This window comes from Hyla sarda, chromosome 8, assembly GCF_029499605.1.
Source record: "Hyla sarda isolate aHylSar1 chromosome 8, aHylSar1.hap1, whole genome shotgun sequence".
Classification (NCBI taxonomy): domain Eukaryota; kingdom Metazoa; phylum Chordata; class Amphibia; order Anura; family Hylidae; genus Hyla; species Hyla sarda.
In genome coordinates, this window is record NC_079196.1 from 92489171 (window position 1) to 92513273 (window position 24103).

Here is a 24103-nt window from a genome sequence, read left to right on the forward strand (position 1 = left end):
AATGGAAAGAATAGGAAGTAATACTCACCTGTCCCCACGGCTCCGGACTGTCACTGTTGCCCTGGATGTCGCCCTCCATCGCTGTCACCGCATCCCCGGGGTGTCCCCGACGCTCTGGACGTCTCTGCTTCCCCGGGATCCTCGCTCTCTGTCGCCGCCATCACGTCACTATGCACGCCGCTCCTATTGGATGACGGGACGGCGTGCGCGGTGACGTGATGACGATGAAGGAGAGCGCCGGCGATGCAGAGGAGCCCGAAGAGGATGTTCCGGAGCCCCGAGGACAGGTAAGAGACCATCACCGGAGAACATGGGACACCGTAAACTAACTGAAGCAGTCTGCGCTGCCGGATAGCCTTTTATGCGATGGCCCCGACATACAAAAGCATTGTATGTTGATGATGCCTTCAACATGCGATGGCCTCTGAGAGGCCATCGCATGTTGAAATTATCATATGTCGGGGCCATCGTAGGTCAGGGGAGTCACTGTACTGGGTTTTCACATGCAATGCGTCGGTTCCTCCTACATGAGCTGTTGTGGAAGCCATGACCACTCTTGCTGGGCTGTGATGGAGCACATAGAGGTATAAGTCGGCATCTGATGATACCTGAAGGAATCCTAAAATGCAGTGTGTTCCAAGCCTAAGATGTATATGATAAATTTCCTACAATACGTAAACCTTGCATGCCTTTTTAAAGTATGTAGATCAGCTACGCAATAGGTTTCCTGTGAACCAAGATGAACTCTATTTCTCTTTTTACAGTGTTTTGTAAAAAGATAAATAAAGTTCATCTTGGTTCATAGAAAACCTCGCATAGCTCATCTTCATGCTTTAAAAAAGGGTATTTCTTACCCCAATTGAATATACCCTAAATGTATCTTACATTGATAACTACCATTCACTTTATGGGTAGACAAAATCTGCAGATTTACTGCAGACCCGTTGAAGTGAATGGCAGTGATACTCAAAGTGTGAACATATCCTTAAAAGGGGTTATCTAGCTATTAAAAACATATCCCTTATCTCCAGAACGGGGCCAGACTCTCCCTGCTGAACACTCTGGCCCCCACCTTTCCGTACACTCGTTTCAGCGGCGACGGCCCGCTCAGCCAATCACTGGCTGTCACTGCCAAGATGAGTATGTCTCAGAAGGTGAAGGCCAGAGGGTTTACTGGGAAGAGCCAGGCCCTGTCTTGTGGATAAGGGATAAGTTTTTGGTTTTAGCTGAATAACCCTTTAAAGGTAATCTTAGCATTACAACCACTGCTATGATGATTATCACTATGTATAAATGTTGATACACCTTAAACAGCTGTAGGTTAAATGCTTAAATCCCCCAACACACGGCATGTGTTTTCAGTGGAGAGGGGGGAGTAAACCAGGGTCAGACACCTCTTATTCCTGCTTATATCATCTGTCAGGAGGGCCCCATATAATAGCCAGCTGGTCCCAGGGAAAGCTGAGGAATCTGCCAACTTTTCTCTAATATGTATGGGGGACTTTGAGTGAACGACAACAGGGCACCTGATAATCAAGAGACAACAAAAGGTCATCAAAATCTGTTTGTACAGCCTCCGGTATTGGGGTTAGAATAGCATACCTAAGCTAAAATCAAAAACAACCACCAGTTTTTAATGCACCTTTTATTAACGGTTCTTTAAACTTACACCTCCAGTGCAGAAACCTCCAGAAACACTCACACATACAGCAGTTGAATCAGGACAGTCAGCTTGAAGGGATACTCCAGGAAACTAAACTTCAGGGAATTGTCTGATCGCAGGGGGCCCAACCGCCGGGCCCCTGCACAAAATCCTGTAGGGGCCAACTACTCACCCGTTCCGAGATTTGCAGGAGCAACAGCCCATTCAGTCGGCTCAGCCTGGTGATTGGCGGAGAGGGCTGTCGCTCCTGCTGGTCTCCGAGGATGGGAGCCTGTGGATAGGATATATTTAGTTCCCCGGACTATCTCTTTAATATATGACAGCTACAGGTCCATACTAGTAGCCAAAAGGGCACACAAATTCAGTGATGTTAGGCTAAGAGAAACATAAAAAAAAAAAAATACAAAAGGACTCAGAGTTATCAGTATGCTGAATCCACGAGGAGAGTGCTGCTCTCACCAGCTTGTCAGTCACTGACTGTTGAGAACAGACAAAAAGTAAGAGCTGTGGGAGTAGTCTCCTAATGTATAATGCATGATCAAAACTGAGTCCTCTTATTTCAGTGCTCCTATAATGAACAACATTTCACATATATGGACCTATAGATGTAATACATTGCTCTTCTGGAGGGCAGCACATTCAGCTGACAAATCTGCTTTAAAGGAGTACTCCAGCCCTAAGACATCTTATCCCCTATCCAAAGGATAGGGGATAAGATGTCTTGGGGCCGGAGTACCTCTTTAAGGCTAGGTTTCCACACAGGTATTTTCTGGCAGTTTTTGGAAAACTGCAGTTTGAGCCAAAGCCAGAAATGTATTCAAAAGGAATAGGACATATAAAGGAAGGACTTACACTTCTCCTTCCTACTGGATCCACTTCTGGCTCCGGCTTAAAAATTGCAGTTGCAGTTCTGCAAAAATGCCAGAAAAAAAAAAAAAGCCTGTGTGAAAACCTTGCCTAATATGGGCTACGTACTGTGATAAGCAAGTCACAATGGAAAAAACACTTCTGATTCGCTTTGCTTTAATGTTACATTAAAAATCAATATTTTAGGATTCAAGTAAAACATTATCTGAAGGTGCAAATACAAAAGTGTTCAGAGCATGTTCTATCACTTATTCTTCTTACAATGAGAGATTACACTCATGTTGCAGGGAAGGGTGAGGGAGCTGAAAAATCTGGGTTTTCAAGATAAATATAAATGGATGGGAAGGTAAAGTGCAAGAGGTCCAGTGTGTTTTGTTCTTCTGCAAAGGAGGGGAGGCCAATCACATCAAAGTAACAGAACAGCCATATTGGGACAAGAAGTGCTGAGATGCAGTAAGTCTCCTAGTCGGCAGAGGCCAGCCATACACACAGCTTCAAGGGGTTTTCTTTGTAAAACTGTACATGTCATTAGCTGCTTAGGAACCTCAATAGTGCTGAATAGTCAATCAGCCTCATAACTGTCCAGGTTCAGCTACATGCAGATCGCAGATGATTTCCTTAAGTGCTTGTAGAATATTGCTTCAGACATGTATTCTTGATGCAGGCAACAGAGCTGGAGCTAAAGAGATCGGTGTACTCTAAAGACTTAAGATTGTGACAGCAGGTTATTAACAGTCGAATGGACATGCTTAAAGAAAAGCATAGAACACATCATACTGTCAATGGTCCACCGTGGGAAGTGACTTTACTTAGTTTTGCGCTTCGAGAATGGAGTGGATTTTAGTTTTTTTTTACAGTTTAGTGATTTCTTACTTTTAACACTATGATAAAAAGAAAAAAAAAATAACTCCCACCCGCTGTCGAGAAACAGAGGCAGCTTCCTAGACTGTATTCACAATAATCTGCGTAAAAAATGCATACTGAAGAGGCTTGTTCTTGTTTTTTTCTGGATCAATTGCCGCAGCACCCACTTCTTGCCTGCTGTTCTGATCCCTGGAGATTCACACCTCTGTTGCGGGCAGCATGAGTTGGGTTTTGAGCATCTGACTTAGGCATTTTCTTTGCTGTATAAAAGGAAAATAAAATTATTTAGGAAAGTAGGTGGATTTTCCCCTTTGATTGCTATAAATTCTGTATATATGTATATAGAAACAGCCATGACCAATATATACTCCACAAACTCTTAATGTGTACTGTCGCACCTGGCACAATGATGTTAGCAGGAGATAATTTAGGGTACGTTCACACGTACGCAGATTTGATGCACAGGATTTCCTGCTGCAGATTTCAATGTAAACTAAATGACTGAGCACATGAGCACAGCTTCTAATCGGCAGTTACAAATCCTGCACATTAAATCTGCGCAGCATCCTGTATGTATGAACGTACCTTTAAAGTCATTAAGAGCCAGATACTAAAACATGGTCTTTTTAATCAGTTTCTATTTAAAAGAAAATCTGTCACCAGTGTCACCTGCACTAACCTGTGGTACTGACAGGTAGTGCAGGTGACACTGATGACAACGGTACTTACCTTGTCCCATTCCGTGCCGGGGCTCTCCAGTAATCTTGTCCGTTAGCTCCAGCTCTGGGCACCCGGCTTGAGGAACAGGCGGAGCTTAGTGATGTCACCGCTGCTGCTCTCTGCTGAGCGATCGCGCTGATGTCCGCCATTAACCCATCAGATGCCGTGATCAATACAGATCATGGCATCTTCGGCAATGCGGTCAGTAAAATGGATGATCCGATCGCCCGAAACGTGCCGAGAGGATCCGATCTTCCATAATGGCGGACGGTGGTCCCCTCACCTACCTCTGTCCATCTCCAGGGGTCTTCTGCTCTGGTCTGAGATCGAGCAGATCGGAGCAGAAGATCGCCGATAATACTGATCAGTGTTATGCCCTATCCATAGCAATGAACAGTAATAGCAATCAAATGATTGCTATAAATAGTCCCCTATGGGGACATACAGAGTTAAAAAAAAATTTACTACTAATTTCATACTAGTCTGTGGATGAAAATATAAAATAGTTATGATTTTTAGAAGGCTAGGAGGGAAAAATGAAAATGCAAAAATGGCCTGTGTCCTTAAAGGAGTAGTCCAGTGGTGAACAACTTATCTCCTATCCTAAGGATAGGGGATAAGTTTGAGATCGCGGGGGGTCCGGCCGCTGGGGCCCCCTGCGATCTCCTGTACGGGACCCCGACAGCCCGTGGGAAGGGGGCGTGTCGACCTCCGCACCAAGCGGCGGCCGACACGCCCCCTCAATACAACTCTATGGCAGAGCCGAAGCGCTGCCTTCGGCAATCTCCGGCTCTGCCATAGAGATGTATTGAGGGGGCGTGTCGCCCGCCGCTTCGTGCGGAGGTCGAGACCCGCTATCTGGCCGGAGAGCCTGGCCCCCGTACAGAGAGAGCGCAGGGGGCCCCAGTGGTCGGACCCCCCGCAATCTCAAACTTATCCCCTATCCTTTGGATAGGGGATAAGTTTTTCACCACTGGACTAACCCTTTAAGGGGTTAAGGTGTTAATTGTGCAACAGCAATAAAACGTATATGTTCACGGATGTTGCTGTATTCCCATTGACTTATATTATAAAAAAAACAAAAAAAACAACAACATTATTTTGGCGTACAAAATAGCATAGTTGCTTAAGCTTTTGCATACAGCAAAATTAGTCATACTGTAATGGAAACAGTGAAATGGAGACAAAACAACTGTGTAAACCCGCCCTAACTTTGACATTGCTGTAATTGTAAAGGCCTGCGGAATAAAGTAACAAGACATCTACACCGCAGGCAGAGATATGCACATAGGTGACAATATTTTTCCAACCACATGGTGGTCTTATAAGTTTAAATGAGAACTCTACATTTATAAAAAAGCATATAGATTATTTTTTTTTTGCTTATATTGGTCACTCAAATGTCTCACGTGCGACTACGCACTTTTCTGTGCGACTTTTGACTGGCTGAGGGAGAAGAGCAAGAAAATTCAGTTTGGCTTATGTAAGCAAATTTTCAAAAATGACTTGCAGTGGTCAGAGATTTATAATGTGCGACTGTCGCAAAAAGTCGCACACCATCAAAAAATGCCATATATTTACTCCAGCTCAACCCTGGCTTACAGATTTTGCTTACAGGAGCCAAAAAGGAAAACAGAATAGAGAAAAAAAAATATGATTTACTCACATATGACAAAATTTAAAAAGGCCGTGTGATTTATTAATAAACTTGTTGCACGTAAGCAAAACATTAAGCAAAATGACACTAAAACATATAAGCAAGCTTTTATAAATGTCCCCCATGTCTACAGGGGGAGTATATTCTGTTTACAACTGCTGAATATGTGGATTGGGCTCTTGTTTATATACTAGCCACCAAAAATTAGATGGTAAGACATTCCGCATATTTTTCACTGTGTGAACATGACCTTATTTTTCCCATCACCGCAGCCATCAGGACTAAGTGTACTTTGTATTTAAAACTTTCATTTTACCAAAAATGTATATTCAGTCAGTCATTCTTCATGCCATGATATATAGTTTTTATTGTCACCATTCTCTAGTACATAGGACTTTTTAGATAGGACTAGATGTGTCTTTTTATTCATGTGATGTGACCAAAAATGAGCAACTGTGTGATTACTTATACAACGCAATGCATGTTATTGCAACTAGCACTTTACTAGTACAGTCTGGCTCAGAAAGCCTCAGGCTGCCATGTTAACCAATAAGCATTGCAAACCACTGCATTGCAAGCCACTGCATTGCAGACAGACCTCTAAATGCCATGATCACTATAAATTGCGGCATTTTAGGTATCAAATGACCGGCATTGGCATGATCGCTGATGCTGGTTATTAGCATTGTTGTCTGCTGCAGATAGCAGCTGGCACCCGGTGTGGCCACCCCTACATGACCACTGATGTATATTTTAGTTGGGTGGTTGTGAAGGGGAGTGGGTGGCTTATCCCTACATACATGTACGTCATGGGTCGGGTGAGGACATGACACTAGCCCGCGGGTCGGATCCGCGTCATAAATGGGAGATGCTTGCTGCTATCAGCAGCTGACATCTGCCTGTAATCACGAACATCGGAGATTGCTCTGATGTCCGTCATCGACCATACCCGGCAGCTAATTCTTGTAGCGGGGTGCCGCCACTAATAGCCGACACGCCGAAGTGGACAGCGGCGTCTAAAGGGACATGTAAATGCTCCCTGCTGGTCCAGTGTGGTGGATCGATCCGCCCCCCCCCCCACGCGCAGCGCGATCCACTGTTGAGGTGGCCGGAGGGCTGACCTCTGCCTCAATGGTGTCCGTGGCTCTTCATTTGGATTGAGCTTGGCTGAAGCAGGCTTAACCAAATGAGCACAGATCGGACACAGAACACACAGTCAATGGAGTTCTATGGAACTTCATTGATCTGTATGAGGAATTAACCCCTTCCATATTAAAAAGTTTAAAATCACCCTCCTTTTCCCATTTTCCATATAAAAAAAAATAAAAACAAACATTTGGTATCACCACATGCGTAATTGTCCCAACTATTAAATTAGGTTTTGAATCCTGCACTGTGTGTGGCGTAAATGCAGAAAAAATGCCAAACACGAAAATTGCTGCATTTGATCACATCCCCCAGATAAAGTAATAAAATGTAACAAAAACTATATAAAAAAAAAATATATAAAAAAAATAAATGAGTGGGGCAATGCATTTTCTGCTTTTGGCCAAGCATAGCCTAAATTTTCGGTTTTAGCCCAAAATGTCCCTATCGATGCATCCCTACTTATATTATCACCATATTATCACTTGTTATAACCTACACAGAATGACCTCAGTTTGCCATTTGAAACCAGAATAGAATATGTAAAAATATGCGGTAACCTTTAACTTTTTGTAAAAAACACATTGAACATACCAATAGCGAGAAACAACTCGTTTACATTCATTGCAGTTTTTGCTGAAGTTTCCATGAATAATAGTCCTGTGTCTTCTGCATACGCCTGAGCTTCCTGCAAAAACATAAATACAGGGATTTTTTTTTTTCCGTGGGAAATATAAAAAAAATAAAAATAAATTAAAAACAGCAACAAGATGGCATACTGTTCATTCACAGGAATAAATAATATTAACATTATGTTACTAAAACAAAATTTACATACTGAATAAAGGTCAAACCACTTTTGTATTTCTAAAAGGGAATTTTGTGCCCTTTTTGTACTATGGTGGAAAAAAATATTTTCGAATCATCAGGTGTCAAAAAGTTATACAGATTTGTAAATTATTTCTATTTAAAATGCTCAAGCTTTCCAGTACTTAGCTGCTGTATTCTCCACAGGAAGTTGTGTAGTTCATTTCAGTCTAAGCACAGCGCTCTCTGCTGACACCTCTGTCCATGTCAGGAACTGTGTTTGCTATGGGGATTTGTTCCTGCTCTGGACAGTTCCTGACATGGACAGAGGTGTCAGCAGAGAGCACTGTGGTCAGACTGGAAAAAAACCACACAACTTTCTCTGTAGTATACAGAAGATGATAAGTAAGGAAGGATAAAGATTTTGAAATATAAAGTATATTACAAACCTGTTTGACTTTCTGGCACCAGAGTACCCCTTTAAGCCTTCAGTTTGGGGAAACATTGAAGAAGACATTATGTACAATACCATGAGATTGTGGTACTGAATTAGCCAAAGGTGGAGAAGATAAGCCATAACAAATTCTAATGCCATATGGCCAGTGTCCATAAGACTAATGTATGCAGTCACCACTTAAAGTGTACCTGTCATTTCAAAAAGACTTGTCTTAGAGGCTTGAGTTGACAGGGACACTTAAACCACTTGACAAAAGCAAATGCAAGAGTTATTAAATCCTTGCTGCTGGAGTGTTCTATGCTCACATGATGTATGCTTGCAGATAAAAAAAACAAAAAACTAGGCATGTCACAGTATATTATGGAGCCGCCATTTTGCAGTAACATTTTATTAACATTGCAGTAACATTTTATTAACATTGCAGTAACATTTTAATGCATCTTAGTCGAATTATTTAATTCTGAAAATAAACAGAACTAAGAGACACAGGGGGTAAAAAACAAACTTTCACCACTAGGGAGGAATTGTCAAATTACATAGACAAATCATGATTGGGTGCATTTTGGGTACTGTGATCCCTCAACTTACAATGGCCTCAACATACAATAGTTTCAACATACAATGGTCCAGAAAAGACCATTGTAAGTTGAAACCAGAATCAACATACAATGCTACAGACAGTCCAGATCTGTGAAATGTGTCAATGGCTGGTAGAACTGACCAATCAGAATAGACATTCACTGGTAAAACACCTGTATTACTGAAGTGTATGCACTGACTGATGTCTGGTAGCGCCCCCTACAGTACAGGGAGGTATTACATGTCCTGTACTCTTTACCTGTACCAGGGTTACCTGCTCCTTTGGACACCAGTTGAGGGCGACTCCATGTTACTTTTTTAGGACACTGTGTACTGTACAGGACCCTGAAGAAGCTCCTGTCCTCTACATAGACCAGTGTTTCCCAAGCAAGGTGCCCACAGCTGTTGCAAAACTACAACTCCCAGCATGCCCGGACAGCCTTCGGCTGTCCGGGCATGCTGGGAGTTGTAGTTTTGCAACAACTGAAGGCACCCTGCTTGGAAACACTGACATAGACAGTGATTACAGCTCCCAGCGGATCTTTCTTACTTTTATATGTAAGGATTTGCTTTATCTATATTAGTAATCTACTTATTTTTCTTTAATTCTCACTTTTTCCTATTTTTGGATGACATTTTGGTGCCTTTAGAACCAATTACCAGGTTTCCATTGAGTTATGGTCTCAACATACAATGGTTTCAACATACAATGGTCGTCCTGGAACCAATTAATATTGTAACTTGAGGGACCACTGTACAAACTTCAGTAAAACTGTCCAAGCATCCTACCTCAAATTCCACCATCCTCTTCTCTGACAAGTCTGACTTATTACCGGCCAATGCAATCACAATGTTTGGACTCGCTTGCCGCTGTAATTCCTTAACCCATGCTTTTGCCCGATCAAAGGTTTCCTAGAGGAGGAAATAAACACAAGATTTCAGAAAAGAGGTAAGTTTCCTTTTTATCCTGGTAAAATGTTCTGTTTTGTGTGTTCTGATGAGATTCAGATAGTGTTGTTGACATAAACCTAGAACATGATGTTCTCATGTTAACCCCATAAAGTAAACGGACGGCAGGATGACCTGCACTGACCTAAATATACAAGTATATAGAGCAGGTTTAAATGCACTTTACCTTGTTCTCATACATTCATGCAGTCCTGAAGTATCTTCCTCATTGGTAGTATGCTAATTTCTAGCTCTTCGCAATGGAGACCGGCTCCTGTGCTTATAGCAAGCTGTTTACAGTCTTCTGGGTCCTACTCCCTCCCCTGCACCCGGCTGACGTGAGAGTAAAGATCTGCATATTCATGATGGAGGAAGAAAGAGCGGGAAATAGGGCAGGAAATAGCTTGCTGAAAGCGCAGGAGCCACCTCCATTGCTCAGAGCTAGAAATTTGTATACTAGCAACAAGGAAGATATCTCAGGACAGCTTGAGTATACGAGAACAAGGTTAACAGCGTTTAGAAGGGGATCACCCACGCTATATACCTGTATATTTAGAACCATATTTACATATTAGAAGTTTTTATATATCTCCGGAAGGGTGTAACAGATTTGGAAAACCTAACCTGTGTTAGAATAAGCATCAACCAAACTATTAGGCTATGTTAATACGGTAGAATTTAAGACCCAAATTCTGCAGGAATATTACACTTAGAAATTCCCCTGCATAGGTGATTGGCATAGGATGAATGAGGAGTGGCTGGCCCCTATACTTCATCTGTTTCACTCGATAGTTGTTGCAGATGCCCTCCCAGACTATGAGGGAAGCGCTCATTGTTGTGCTTCCTAAACCTGGAAAGGACCCAGTGCTACCTGACTCCTATAGACCTATTCCCCTTTTGAATGTTGATATTAAGATTTTGGCTAGATTATTGGCTACTCGCCTGTATGGGGTCATTAACTCCATCATTCATCCTGACCAAACGGGGTTTATGCCAGGAAGAGCTACTGAGGTGAATCGTCTGCAGCTCGACTTAGCAGCGGTGGGGGAGGGCTTTCCTACTGGTGTGGTTGTCAGTCTGGATATTTATAAGGCTTTTGATAAAGTACTGTTGCCCTATCTTTGGGAGTTACTCTGTGCATTTGGGTTTGGACCCAGATTCTGTGCCTGGGTTCGCTAACTCTATGATAGTCCTAGGGCCCGTATTCACACTAACCTAGATGTTTCTGCTCCCTTTCTTCTGGGTCGTGGGATGAGACAGGGGTGCCCGCTCTCTCCCTTCCTGTTTGCGCTAGCGATGGAACCCTTGGTGGCAGCCATTCGTAGGGACCCGGGTATCTGTGGTATTCTCAGGGGGTCAATTGTAGAGATGGTTTCCTTTTATACAGATGATACTTTGGTGTACATGGCAGATGCTGGGGGTTCTCTCCTGTCCCTTATGTATTTACTTGACCGATTTGGTGGGATCTCTGGCTTGTGGGTCAACTAGACTAAAACCTCCCTAATGGCACTTTAGTCTGGGGTCCCCCTCCCTCTCTTCCGGCTGGGGTGCAGGTAGTTTCTTGCTTCCGATACTTGAGGGTGGAGGTAACTTTGTCCCTCTTAGACTATCTACCCCTGAACTTGGAACCGCTCTTACGCTCCACTGTGGAGTGGCTGACTGCTTGGTCCTAACTTCCTCTCTCTCTAGCTGGCAGGATCAATATATTTAAAATGATATACCTTCCTAAATTCCTTTATCTCTTTCACTAAGCTCCTGTAATCCCTCCTAGGAAATATTTTAATACACTATGTAGTGCTCTGGGATCCTTCTACTGGCCGGGAAAACCTCCCAGACTTGGTCGGGCCCTTCTCCGGGCTCCTAAGCAGCATGGCGGCTTGGCTGCCCCTGACATTCATACATATATATATATATATATATATGTATATATATATATATATAACAATTTTCTTGCCTCCCAACTGGTCTCTGCAGCATGGTGGATCGATTTGGATCTGTCTAACTCTGCGACGGCCTTGGCTGGTGAACTTATGGGTTCCTATGAAGCTCTCACTAATACACAATACAGGTATCACTCTCGTTCTTCCTTTCCTACTCCTCTTCAAACTATAGCTAAAGTGTGGTTCATGGTGTCGAGTCAATTTCCACAACCTCTGGTATCTCCTAGGGCACCCTTGTGGGGGGGAATGTACATTTACATTACCTACATCAGTAGCAGGGGGCCAGTTTCTGGGGTTCTCACAGTGTCAAATATGTGATCCACTTGTTTGGGGAGAATCATGTTTTCCTATCCTTTTTGGGCATGAAGGAACGTTATGGCATCCCTGGAAATGCCTTTTATAGGTATCTTCAGCTTAGGCATGCGGTTCAGGTGCAGTTTGGCTCCCTGATGTTTACCCCTGTGTTTTCTCATGTGGAGCTTCTCCTGGTCACCACGGATCTTCCTAAACCTCTTACTTAGTCCTATGCTCTCCTCCAGTCACTGGAGCCTAGCCCTTTCTCATTAGCCTTTCAAATCCCTGATTTGTCCGAGTGTCAGTGGAAGGAGGTTGAGGGCTCTTATTATTCCACTGTGGTTAGCAGTAGAGATATGCTGATCCAATCTAGATATGTATTGAGGTTGTATTACACCCCTGCTAAGCTTAAGTGCATTGGTGTTTCTCCGTCTGATCTGTGTTTTCAATGCTCTTCAGAGGTTGGCACTTTTTTGCATGCGGTCTGGGAGTGTACCATCATTGCTCTTTTCTGGAGGGAGGGGATGGGGTTTCTGGACGATAATCTAGACTTCGCTTTTATATTCAGCCCTTTGGTGTGCCTGCTTGGAGTTATTAATGAAGTGGTCTCTAGTTCGCAGACATTTGCTGATTCATTTCCTGCTATTCTGTGCCCGTAAAGTGGTAGGAATGACATGGAAGGATACGTTCACTCCCCCGCTGTCTTGTTGGCTAACTTTGGTAAACAAATATGTCCCGTTCTAGCAGGCTTTATATGTGAGTCGTAAGTGCCCTAAGAAAATTGACAAGGTATGGACCCCCTGACTTTTGCTGGACGTGTCGGGAGACCTTCAGGTCAGACTGACCCAGTAGGTTTCTATGGTGTGTTGCTGTTTTTTTGCAAGAGGGGGCTGGGATGGAGGGGGATGGGGTGACCGGGAAGTGTGCTTGTGTGTATGTATGTATGTGTGTTTGCCTATGTTGGGCCTCCTATGGTTGGGTCTCAGATATGCCCTTCTATCCAACTGGTGCTCATCCTGGCATACTTTGAATCCCTGTTACTGTTTTGAAGCTGGTTTCTGGGACCCTTGGAGACTGTTATTGTACATGTTGCTTTTCTTCCGCCATGTTGGAAGTGTTGGTTATTAAAATTACAAAACCTAAATAAATACTTTAAAAAAATAAAGATAAATAGAAATTCCCCTGCAGCATTGATTTTTGGGATTCTGCTGCACTGTGCACACAGCAGAGTTTCTCAATAATGGCATCTGCAGAAAGCCCAGACATGTCTATTCTTTCTGAAGATTCTGTTCGGAAATGCATTGCTGTCTATGAGAGCAGTCCTAGCGCCCACCGGAACATTCAAATGTGCAGAATGTCCTGGCGGTGTGAACATGGCCTTACCCTTTATAAGCAGGTTAGTGTAGGTGATGCTCCCACCAGATTTCCTTTATAGCCAAAATCAGGATGGTAACTATGAATTAGATATGGCCGTAAATGTTGAATTAGTCATGGCCGTAAATGTTGGCACCCCTGAATTTTTTCTGGAAAACGAAGTATTTCTCACAGAAAAGGATTGCAGTAACACATGTTTTGCTATAGACAAGTTTATTCCCTTTGTCTGTATTGGACTAAACCAAAAAAGGGAGGAAAAAAGCAAAGTGGACATAATGTCACACCAAACTCCAAAAATGGGCTGGACAAAATTATTGGCACCCTTTCAAAATTGTGGAAAAATAAGATTGTTTCAAGCATGTGATGCTCCTTTAAACTCACCTGGGGCAAGTAACAGGTGTGGGCTATATAAAAAAATCACACCTGAAAATGATTAAAAAGGAGAGAAGTTCACTTAGTCTTTGCATTGTGTGTCTGTGTGTGCCACACTAAGCATGGACAACAGAAAGAGGGGGAGAGAACTGTCTGAGGACTTGAGAATCAAAATTGTGGAAAAATATCAACAATCTCAAGGTTACAAGTCCATCTCCAGAGATCTTGATTTGCCTCTGTCCACAGTGCGCAACATTATCAAGAAGTTTGCAACCCATGGCACTTCCACAGTGTGCAACATTATCAAGAAGTTTGCAACCCATGGCACTGTAGCTAATCTCCCTGGGCGTGGACGGAAGAGAAAAATTTATGAAAGGGGTCAATGCAGGATAGTCCGGATGGTGGATAAGCAGCCTCAAACAAGTTCCAAAGATATTCAAGCTGTTCTGCAGGCTCATGGAGCATCAGTGTCAGCGTGAACTATCCGTTGACATTTAAATGAAATGAAACGCGATGGCAGGAGACCCAGGAGGACCTCACTGCTGACACAGAGACATAAAAAAGCAAGACAACATTTTGCCAAAATGAACTTTAGTAAGCCAAAATCCTTCTGGAAAAACTTGTGGACAGATGAGACCAAGATAGAGCTTTTTGGTACAGCACACCATTCTACTGTTTAACGAAAAAGGAATGCGGCCTACAAAGAAAAGAACACAGTACCTAAAGTGAAATATGGTGGAGTATGGTGGCGTTTACGGGTCGTTTTGCTGCCTCTGGCACTGGGGGGCCTTGAATGTGTGCAAGGCATCATGAAATCTGAGGTTTACCAATGGATTTTGGGTTGCACTGTACAGCCCAGTGTCAGAAAGCTGGGTTTGCGTCCGAGATCTTGGGTCTTCCAGCAGGACAATGACCCCCAAACATACGTCAAAAAGCACTCAGAAATGGATGGCAACAAAGCGCTGGAGAGTTCTGAAGTGGCCAGCAATGAGTCCAGATCTAAATCCCATTGAACACCTGTGGAGAGATCTTAAAATTGCTGTTGGGAAAAGGCGCCCTTCCAGAAAGAGAGACTTGGAGCAGTTTGCAAAGGAAGAGTGGTCCAACATTCTTGCTAAGAGGTGTAAGAAGCTTATTGATGGTTATAGGAAGCCAAAGGGCATGCAACCAAATATTAGGCTAAGGGTGCCAATAATTTTGTCCAGCCCATTTTTGGAGTTTGGTGTGACATTATGTCCAATTTGCTTTTTTTCCTCCTTTTTTGGTTTAGTTCCAATACATACAAAGGGAATAAACATGTGTATAGCAAAACGTGCTACTGCAATCCTTTTGTGTGAGAAATACGGTACTTCATTTTCTAGAAAAATGTCAGGGGTGCCAACATTTACGGCCATGACTGTACTTCTACTCTTTATTTTCTTTTTCAAATCTATTCCCCACCAGGAGTGGATAAAAAAAAAAAAAAAAAAAAGGCTAGAAGTAAAATCTGTTTAGTTTTATCTAGTTGATTATCATCCGCTCCTGGTTTTGGCCTCAAAGCTACACAGCAAAACTCTAATGGTTAAGCCATATTGGTAAAGCAGACAATTACATTTTCTAGGCGACTCCCTAAACACCACGTGTTTGTGTTCAGGCTCACAGCCACACCTGGATCAAAAATAACCTTAGCTGGGCTCACAAAATAATATGAATCCAAGCAATAAACTGCCCGAGCAGACAGACAAGTGGGGTGGCTGTTGACTCAGCTATTCTACTTCCCATTTACAAAAACACATTCGCTTACTTCAAGACATTGTTTCTTGAATCTGGCAAGGTCTATTATTTTTACATAATTAATGTAAGTGTATAAAATAAAGTACTAATTGAACTGGTCCTTTTACGGTGCATCTGCAGCCCCTCCCAATAAACCCTATTGCCATCAGTAACTCTTTGCAGGATGACTTAACATTTAGGTGTATGTCCACCTTAAGATACTTTTTTACAGTTTACATGAAGAATCTGCATAAAGAGTATATTGGTAAATGTGTTCACTAATTCCCTTATTTATATCTATCCTAATATTAGTCTGTATTAGGCCAGGTTCACACTTACTTGTCCCTGCAGCTATTGCCTGTGTGAGGAGACCAAACACAGGAAGTGAGGACAGGAAAAGTAGGGCTCCGTGCAGGCTCCTGGCTTATCAATCATCCTGCTGTGTGAGCCTGGAGCGTGTCACAGAGCCCTACTGCACAGAGCCCTGCCTGTCCTGCTTGTTCATTCACAATTTCTTTATTTGGACTCCTTAGCAATAGCTGCAGAGACAAAAGTATAAGAAATAAAATAAAAAAAATAACCAATGTATATTACAAATATACATGTTATTTTGTAGATTAATCCCTTAAGGACGAAGCCCATTTGGGCTTTAAGGACGCAGACAATTTTATTTTTACGTTTTCGTTTTTTCCTCCTCCCCTTCAAAAAATCATAACTCTTATATTTTCATCCACAGACTAGTATGAGGGCTTGTTTTTTGCACTACCAGTTGTACGTTGTAATGCCATCACTCACTTTACCATAAAATGTATGGCGCAAAAAGAAAAAAAAATACTATTCGTGTGGGGAAATTAAAAAGAAAACCGCAATTTTGCTAATTTTGGAAGGTTTCGTTTTCACGCCGTACAATTTACGGTAAAAATGACATGTGTTCTTTAATCTTTGGGTCAATACGATTAAAAGGATACCCATGATAACATACTTTTCTATTACTGTTGCGCTTAAAAAAAAAAAATCGCAGACTGTTTAACCAAATTAGTACATTTAAAAGCCCCCTATTTTGAAGACCTATACATTTTTCATTTTTCCGTATAAGCGGCAGTATGAGGGCTCATCTGTACTTTTTATTGATACCATATTTGTTTACATAAAACTTGTAATACTTGTTATTAATTTTTTTGGAATAAAATGTTCTAAAAAAGCAGCTATTTTGGATTTTTTTTTTTTTTTACGTTCACGCTGTTCACCGTACTTTTATTTTTTACTTTTATTTTTACACTTTAATAGTCCCCATAGGGGACTATTTATAGAAATCATTTGATTGCTAATACTGCTCAGTGCCATGTATAGGCCATAGCACTGATCAGTGTTATCGGTGATCTTCTGCTCTGGTCTGCTCGATCGCAGACCAAAGCAGAAGACCCCGGGAGATGGCCGGAGCAAAGTGAGGAGACCTCCGGTCGCATGCTGGATGATCGAATTGCCGCGGCAGCGCTGCAGGCGATCCGATCATCCATTCAAACTACCGCGATGCTGCAGATGCCGTGATCTGTATAAATCACAGCATCTGAGGGGTTAATGGTGGACATCCGCGCGATCGCGGATGTCCGCCATTACGGGCGGGTCCCTGGCTGCTATCAGCAGCCGGGACCTGCCGCGATGATGCGAGCATCGCTCCGATGCTCACGGTTATGCATAGGACGTAAATGTATGTCCTGGTGCGTTAAGTACCACCTCACCAGGACGTACATTTACGTCTTTCGTCGTTAAGGGGTTAAAAAGTTTTAGTTTTTTTGCTAATGAAAGGTACACTTTAACCTCTTGGGGACTGAACCCATTTTGACCCTAAGGACGGGAGCATTGTTTTGCAAATCTGACTACTGTCACTTTATTTATTTATTTATTACTTTACTGTCACTGGTGAGGAAACCAGAGTTAGATAATAGACTAATTTAGCGTTTCCCAACATGTGTGCCTCCAGCTGTTGCTAAACTACAACTCCCAGCATGCACGGTCTGTCAGTGCATACTGGGAGTTGTAGTTTTGCAACAGCTGGAGGCACACAGGTTGGGAAACACAGTAAGGAAAGACTCTAGCTCAGTGTTTCACAACCAGTGTGCCTACAACTGTTGCAAAACTACAGCTCCCAGCATGCACTGACAGCCAAAAGGCATGCTGGGAGTTGTAGTTATGCAACAACTGGAGAAGAACAGTTTGCAGACCACTGTGTAGTGGTCTCCAAACTGGGGTCCTCCAGATGTTGCAAAACTACAACTTCAAGCATGCCCAGACTGTCCAGGCATGCTGGGAGTTGTAGTTTTGTAACATCTGGAGGACCACAGTTTGCAGACCACTGCACAGTTCACACTGTGGCCTTCTTGAAGTTGCAAAACCACAACTCACACCATGCTCAGAAACCTTTGGCTGTCTGGGTATGCTATCCTTCAGAGTGATCGGGGCTGTCTCTGACAGCTCCAATCACGCTTATTTTCCGGGCGATCGGGTCTCTAGAGAACCAATCAGCCCTGAAAAAACGTGATTTGCTGGTCAGAATTGACAGCCGATAACGGCCGAGAGGACCCCCCTGGGCGATGCTACGGGATGCCTGCTGAATGATTTCAGCAGGCATCCCGTTCCGATCACCACCCGGTGTAAGTACTGGGACCCGAGGGCGTCCCCAACAGGTTAAGAAGAAATAAAAAAAGAAAGGGATCATGGCTGCTTTTTTACAGATTACAAACTAAAATGCACATGTAAAATAAATTCCACCGGTTACAATACACCAATGTGAATCTGGCCTTATACATAATGGCTGCATTTGCTATGATTTAAAGCTAAATTTCCCTGTATTGTTTTGTAACTCAACAGAACAAGCCATAATCTTTATATCAGATATTATATTTAATCTGTAGGAAAGTCAAAAATCATGGAGACAACGTCACTGACCGTTTCCAATAGTAACCAGCAGAAGTTGGAATACAACTCTGGACTATAATAAAGGCTTTAACACGGGATCTGAACCAGGTAGGCAATGTATTTTCTTTTTATGAAGAATTTACAGATATTTTAAATTATGGTCAAAATGAACATACCACATCTGAGAGGGAGGATCATAAACTGATAAGGAAGGTAAATTAAAATATTCAGCCTAAGTGCACGCTTACACATATCACTAGCCACAGAGGCTAGCACTTGTTTTTATTAATTGCAGACGGGACCAGGACTTGGCATTTAAATTGTGGCAAATCAAGTTTGCGGGGTGCATCCAATTTTGCCACAGATCAACATGCCAAGTCCAGGTCCCACCTACAGTAGACAACTGCATGTGCTAGCCACAGCCGGCAGCACTGAGTGTAAGAGCACCCCCAAAAAGCAGCAGATGCTTACCGGTTTAGTGATGTCAAACACCACAATAGCTGCCTGTGCTCCTCTATAGTACATGGGGGCGAGACTGTGATATCTTTCCTGTCCAGCAGTGTCCCAGATCTCAAACTTCACCGTTGTATCATCAAGACATACGGACTGAGCCAAGAAGGCAGCTGGTGACATGGAAAAAGGGAACTTTGTTAACTCATGACTATACCAGGAGAAATGAGTCAGAAAAACTAGGATACTAATAATTATGAGAAAGTGAGACACAGAATATTCAACAAATAACTGGAATCCTTATCTTCTACTTACACTAGATAGATAGGAGATAGATAGGTAGGATATTTATATGTACATACACAGAAATGGGCAACCCCTGGAGGGGGGAGAAGCTAAAAACAAGTAAGGGTCTAATGCACTTGAAAAAAAAGTAAACTTTTACGGACACTGCTGTATGTCATGCAGCAGAATCCACTTCCCACTGACATGTTTTTTGTAATATACAATAGCGTAATTTATTGTTTTTGTAAACAGCAAGATTAAACAGAGACAAAAACAGTGTGAACCCCACCTAACATACAAATAAGAAAAAAGGTTTCCCTTATTTGTAAACAGAATAAAAAATTAAAAAATAGTATGAACAATGAAAAAAACAACAATGCCAACTGTCAGCAGTTTGGACCCCTAAATTATTCAGGCAAAACACTAGACCCCAAAATTAGATGCCAGACTAAACTAAAGTCAGTCGAGACCACAGACAAGACCCATAAATTAACCAGACACCACTGATCAAAACTTGACACAAAGTGAAAGTATCACTTTAATTGGGTAAATGTAACCTCAAATGAACAACACAATACCGATTCCACTGTGTTATTATTCAACAAAATTAAAGGCAAAATAGAAAAACCCCATATGAAATTCTTCGTATGCTCCATGTAGAATCACATTTAGCAATAACTTGATGTAATGTTCTTCTGTATGACTAGTAGTTTTGCACTTGTTTTGGAGGAATTTTAGTTTACTTTTCTTTACAGCGTTGCTTCAGTTTAGTGGGGTTTGTGGGCACTGGTTTATACACAGCTCTCCATAGACTAATAATGGAGCTCAACTCCTGCAATCAGGCAGACTAAACGGCTAGGGAGGAAAGAGCGCTGCTGCACACTTCATTCCGGTTATAGTTAACAATAGAGATGAGCGAACTTACAGTAAATTCGATTCTTCACAAACTTCTCGGCTCGGCAGTTGATGCCTTTTCCTGCATAAATTAGTTCAGCTTTCAGGTGCTATGATGGGCTGGAAAAGATGGATACAGTTCTAGGAGACTCTTTCCTAGGACTGTATCCACCTTTTCCAGCCCACCGGAGCACCTGAAGGCTGAACTAATTTACGCAGGATAAGTCCTCAACTGCCGAGCCGAGAAGTTCGTGACGAATCGAATTTACTGTAAGTTCGCTCATCTCTAGTTAACAATCTGAGGGGTCTCAGCACAGAGACCAGACCTATCTAAACCACACTTCATATTTCATCCACACTAATGAGTGTAAATTGTAGTTGTACTTAGTGCTGGGCGGTATGACCAAAAATGTGTATCACGGTATTTTTCAAACTTATGGCGGTTCCACGGTATTTGACTATATATTATCCACTCATCTCCCCCTTACCACTATACTTAACCCCCCCCCCACCTCGAATAAATTATCAGCCGCAGTGCTCTGGGGAACTAATCCTCACCCCCACCGAATGATTGAACTGAGCCGCAGCGCTGTCCCCACATCGGGGGACTAATCATGTTACCCGCAGGCGTTGATCTCCACGGGCGCAGGGCGGAGAACGGAAGCTGTCGCTTCCCCCTGCAAGCGCATAAAGCTAGCGGGCCGCTGCAGAACTTCTGATCAGAACTTCTTCAGTGCCCGCGACCCACTGGCTTTCAGCGCTTGCAGGGGCAGGCGACAGCTTCCGCTCTCCGTCCTGCGCCCGCGGCTCACAACTCATTCATTTCCAGCGCCGCGGCTCACAGGAGGAAATGGAGATCAGCGCCTGCGGGTAACATGATTAGTCCCCCGATGTGGGGACAGCGCTGCGGCACAGTTCATTCATTCGGTGGGGGGGGGGGGGGGGAGGAAAAACAGGACAGTGCCAACGGGTCATATATGATTAGTTCCCCAGCACACTGCGGCTGATAATTCATTCATTCGAGGAGCCCGACCGGTATTGCGGTATAGGGGAAAATTCATACCGTACAGAAAAAAACAACATACCGGTATTCGGTATGAACCGGTATATTGCCAAGCACTAGTTGTACTTGCTAAATATTAAGTGATCAATAAATATCACACTTTAGAGCAGTGTTTCCCAACCAGCGTGCCTCCAGCTGTTGCAAAACTACAACTCCCAGCATGCCTGGACAGCCTTCGGCTGTCCAGGCATGCTGGGAGTTGTAGTTTTGAAACAGCTGGAGGCACGCTGGTTGGGAAACACTGCTCTAGAGGCAGAGGAAGGATTACACTTCAGAGTTGCAAAATACAGAAAGCATTAAAAACCAATGGGGAGGAGAACGCAGCCGCCCTTGTCTGCAATCAGGATATCTGCCAAGCTTCTGTCTGTAAGCATGTGATGTTTTGCAACAGAGGTGACGTCTGGGCTAATGTTTCCTATGATCCTTTGCTGGTGACAAGGTGAAACAAGTGCGAGAAGTGCAGAGCCAGCCACAAGAATGGCAAACTTTTACCAAAGCAGCTAACCTAGAGGAGCAGTCTCAATATGGTACTATATGTATGTATTATCCAAGATGGCTACAATAACTTATCAGTGGAAAGAAATTACACACATAACTTGGTGATCAGAGATTTCAAAGTGGAACTTTAGTATTTTGGAGACTTTCAAGATTATCCTTGATATAGTTTGCATAAAAGAAACCATGTAATGTGCCGCAGTTCTGGTAACTGAGGTCTAATCATATAGAATATATTGACCCTCATTTACTATTGCAAACCCGACATGTTTTTTCTGGCATTGTGCCAGAAACTCTGTCTGCGCCAGAATTGAGAAAAACCTGACTAACTCTCCATTTTACTGAAAAACACCAAAAAAGGGGTGTGACAGTTGGGGAAAGGGGGTGTGGTCACAGAAAAGGGGTGTGTTCCCGACATTTTCACACACAAAAAAAAATTTAATAAAAAAAAAATATACATATTTACTAAGGTTTCCACAGAAAATTTAGTGGATTTCAGCTGAGGAAAACCCCAAAGATCAGAGCATGTGTTAAAAAAATAAATAAAATAAATAAAAATGCAAAATGTAGGGAAAAGTGAAAAATGTAGGGGGAAAAAATACATGCCGTGAAATTTTTTTTTTTTTTTTTTTTTAGGGAAAACTACACTCCACTCTTAGTAAATCAGGGCCATTATTCGTGCTGTAATTTAGAGCCAGTTGTGTGGAACTACAAGTCCCAGCTGTCACACCCCCTCCCATAGACTTGCATTGAGGGGGCAGGACGGGCCGTCATGAGGGAGCGGGGCTATGACGCCACAAGCTCCCAGTGCCGGCTCCAGCGTTCGGAACAGTTTGTTCCAAACGCTGAGCAGCGGAGTACCCGGTGAAAACCTTTTTTCTTTTAAATCAACTGGTGGCAGAAAGTTAATCATATTTGTAAATTACTTCTATTAAAAAATCTTAATCCTTCCTGTACTTATTAGCTGCTGAATACTACAGAGGAAGTTCTTTTCTTTTTGGAATGCTCTCTCATGACATCACGAGCACAGTTCTCTCTGCTGACATTATTATAATAATAATAACGCTTTATTTATTGTTGTCCTTAGTGGGATTTGAACCCAAGCACCCAGCACTGGAAGGCAGCTAACCACTGAGCCACCATGCTGCCTATAGCATACATCTGCTATGCATGGTTGCTAAAATGGACAGAGATGTCAGCAGAGAGCACTGTGCTCGTGATGTCATCAGTGTTCAAAAAAGAAAGGAATTTCCTCTGTAGCATTCAGCAGCTAATAAGTACTGGAAGGATTAAGATTTTTTAATAGAAGTAATTTACAAATATGTTTAACTTTCTGCTACCAGTTGATTGAAAAGAAAAAAGGTTTTCACTGGAGTACCCCTTTAATCTTTCTGAAAATCAGTAGCGGTCAGATTTCAGACCAGTGGTAACAGACATAGGGGGAGATTTATCAAAACCTGTTTAGAGAAAGAATTGTGCAGTTGCCCATAGCAACCTATTAGATCGCTTCTTTCATTTTTCACAGGCCTCTTTATAAAAGAAGGAGCAATCTGATTGGTTGCTATGGACAAGTGCACCACTCTTCCTCTACACTGGTTTTGATAAATCTCCCCCACAGATTCCAGCAAAAGTAACGTGTAATGTGTTTTTAGTACTTGCTGTATATTAAGATTGAACCGTAACTACTAACTTTAAAGAACTGGAGACATGGAGCCTGCAGCTAAAATTAAAACCTGTCTACTCCTACATGTTTCACCACTGTAGCATGGTTTTCTCAAGGAGACAAACTGACAGCTGGCTAGAAGGGACTTGTTCATCACTCAAAATGCTCTCCTGCATGGGAGGGATTGGAAGAAATAGCCGTATGCTAAATGACCATTTAGCTGACAACTAAAAAAATAAAGAAGGTTGTCTCTGGCTCCAGAGAGGGGTTGTCGGGTTGTCTCTGGCTCCCAGCCCTCCACTTTGGTATCCGTGGCAAACCCAGTCCTAATTTCTTCTTAATGCCTGATACACTTGGGCTGTTTGGCTGCTGTATCTGCTTAGTGTGGCAGGACACATAAATGGAGGGCTGTGGATTTTTTATAACATTTTAGAGCTCTGGACAACCCCTATAAGTTTCACAACAGAAAAAGAGCCAGAGGTGATAGAACATAGCAGTATACAGTATGGTTTTTATTCCACAGTGCACAGTCTACACAAGAATACTGCACTGTGAATGGAGAACAACATTTACCTTCTACCTCCTGTAGTCCTGACAAAACATATGGTAGATCAGCACTGAGACAACAATGGTGACCTGTTCTAGGCCCCACATTTAGCCATTTCTACTAACAATCAATCCAACAGAAACATTACTGTATTTCCTAGTTGTGTCAAAGTCAGAAGTGGTCATTTCCTTCTTAATGCTGTTTTTTACTTAAACTCCTAAAGCCTGTCACACCCCTCTTTAAAGAGTACCTGTCCTGAAAAAAAAACTTTATATGTTGTTTATTAACCTCTTCTAAACAACTTCTAATTGCATGTAATAAAAAATAAAAATAAATGGCATATTTCTAAA

The 24103-nt window shown here is 42.6% G+C and overlaps 1 protein-coding gene across 2 annotated transcripts in view; it reads right to left on the reverse strand.

The window, feature by feature from the left end:
* Positions 1-1629: 1629 nt before the first annotated feature.
* The window catches only part of LOC130283894 (ras-related protein Rab-5B-like), a 39373-nt gene continuing 16899 nt past the window's right edge, over positions 1630-24103 (reverse strand). For both annotated transcript variants that reach the window (XM_056533591.1, XM_056533590.1), the window contains 4 exons: positions 18828-18979; positions 9550-9672; positions 7512-7605; positions 1630-3654 (listed from right to left, as the gene is read on the reverse strand). In XM_056533591.1, the coding sequence (XP_056389566.1) occupies positions 3542-3654; positions 7512-7605; positions 9550-9672; positions 18828-18979 (482 nt within the window). In that variant the 3' untranslated portion in view covers positions 1630-3541. The remainder of the gene's footprint in view (positions 3655-7511; positions 7606-9549; positions 9673-18827; positions 18980-24103) is intronic.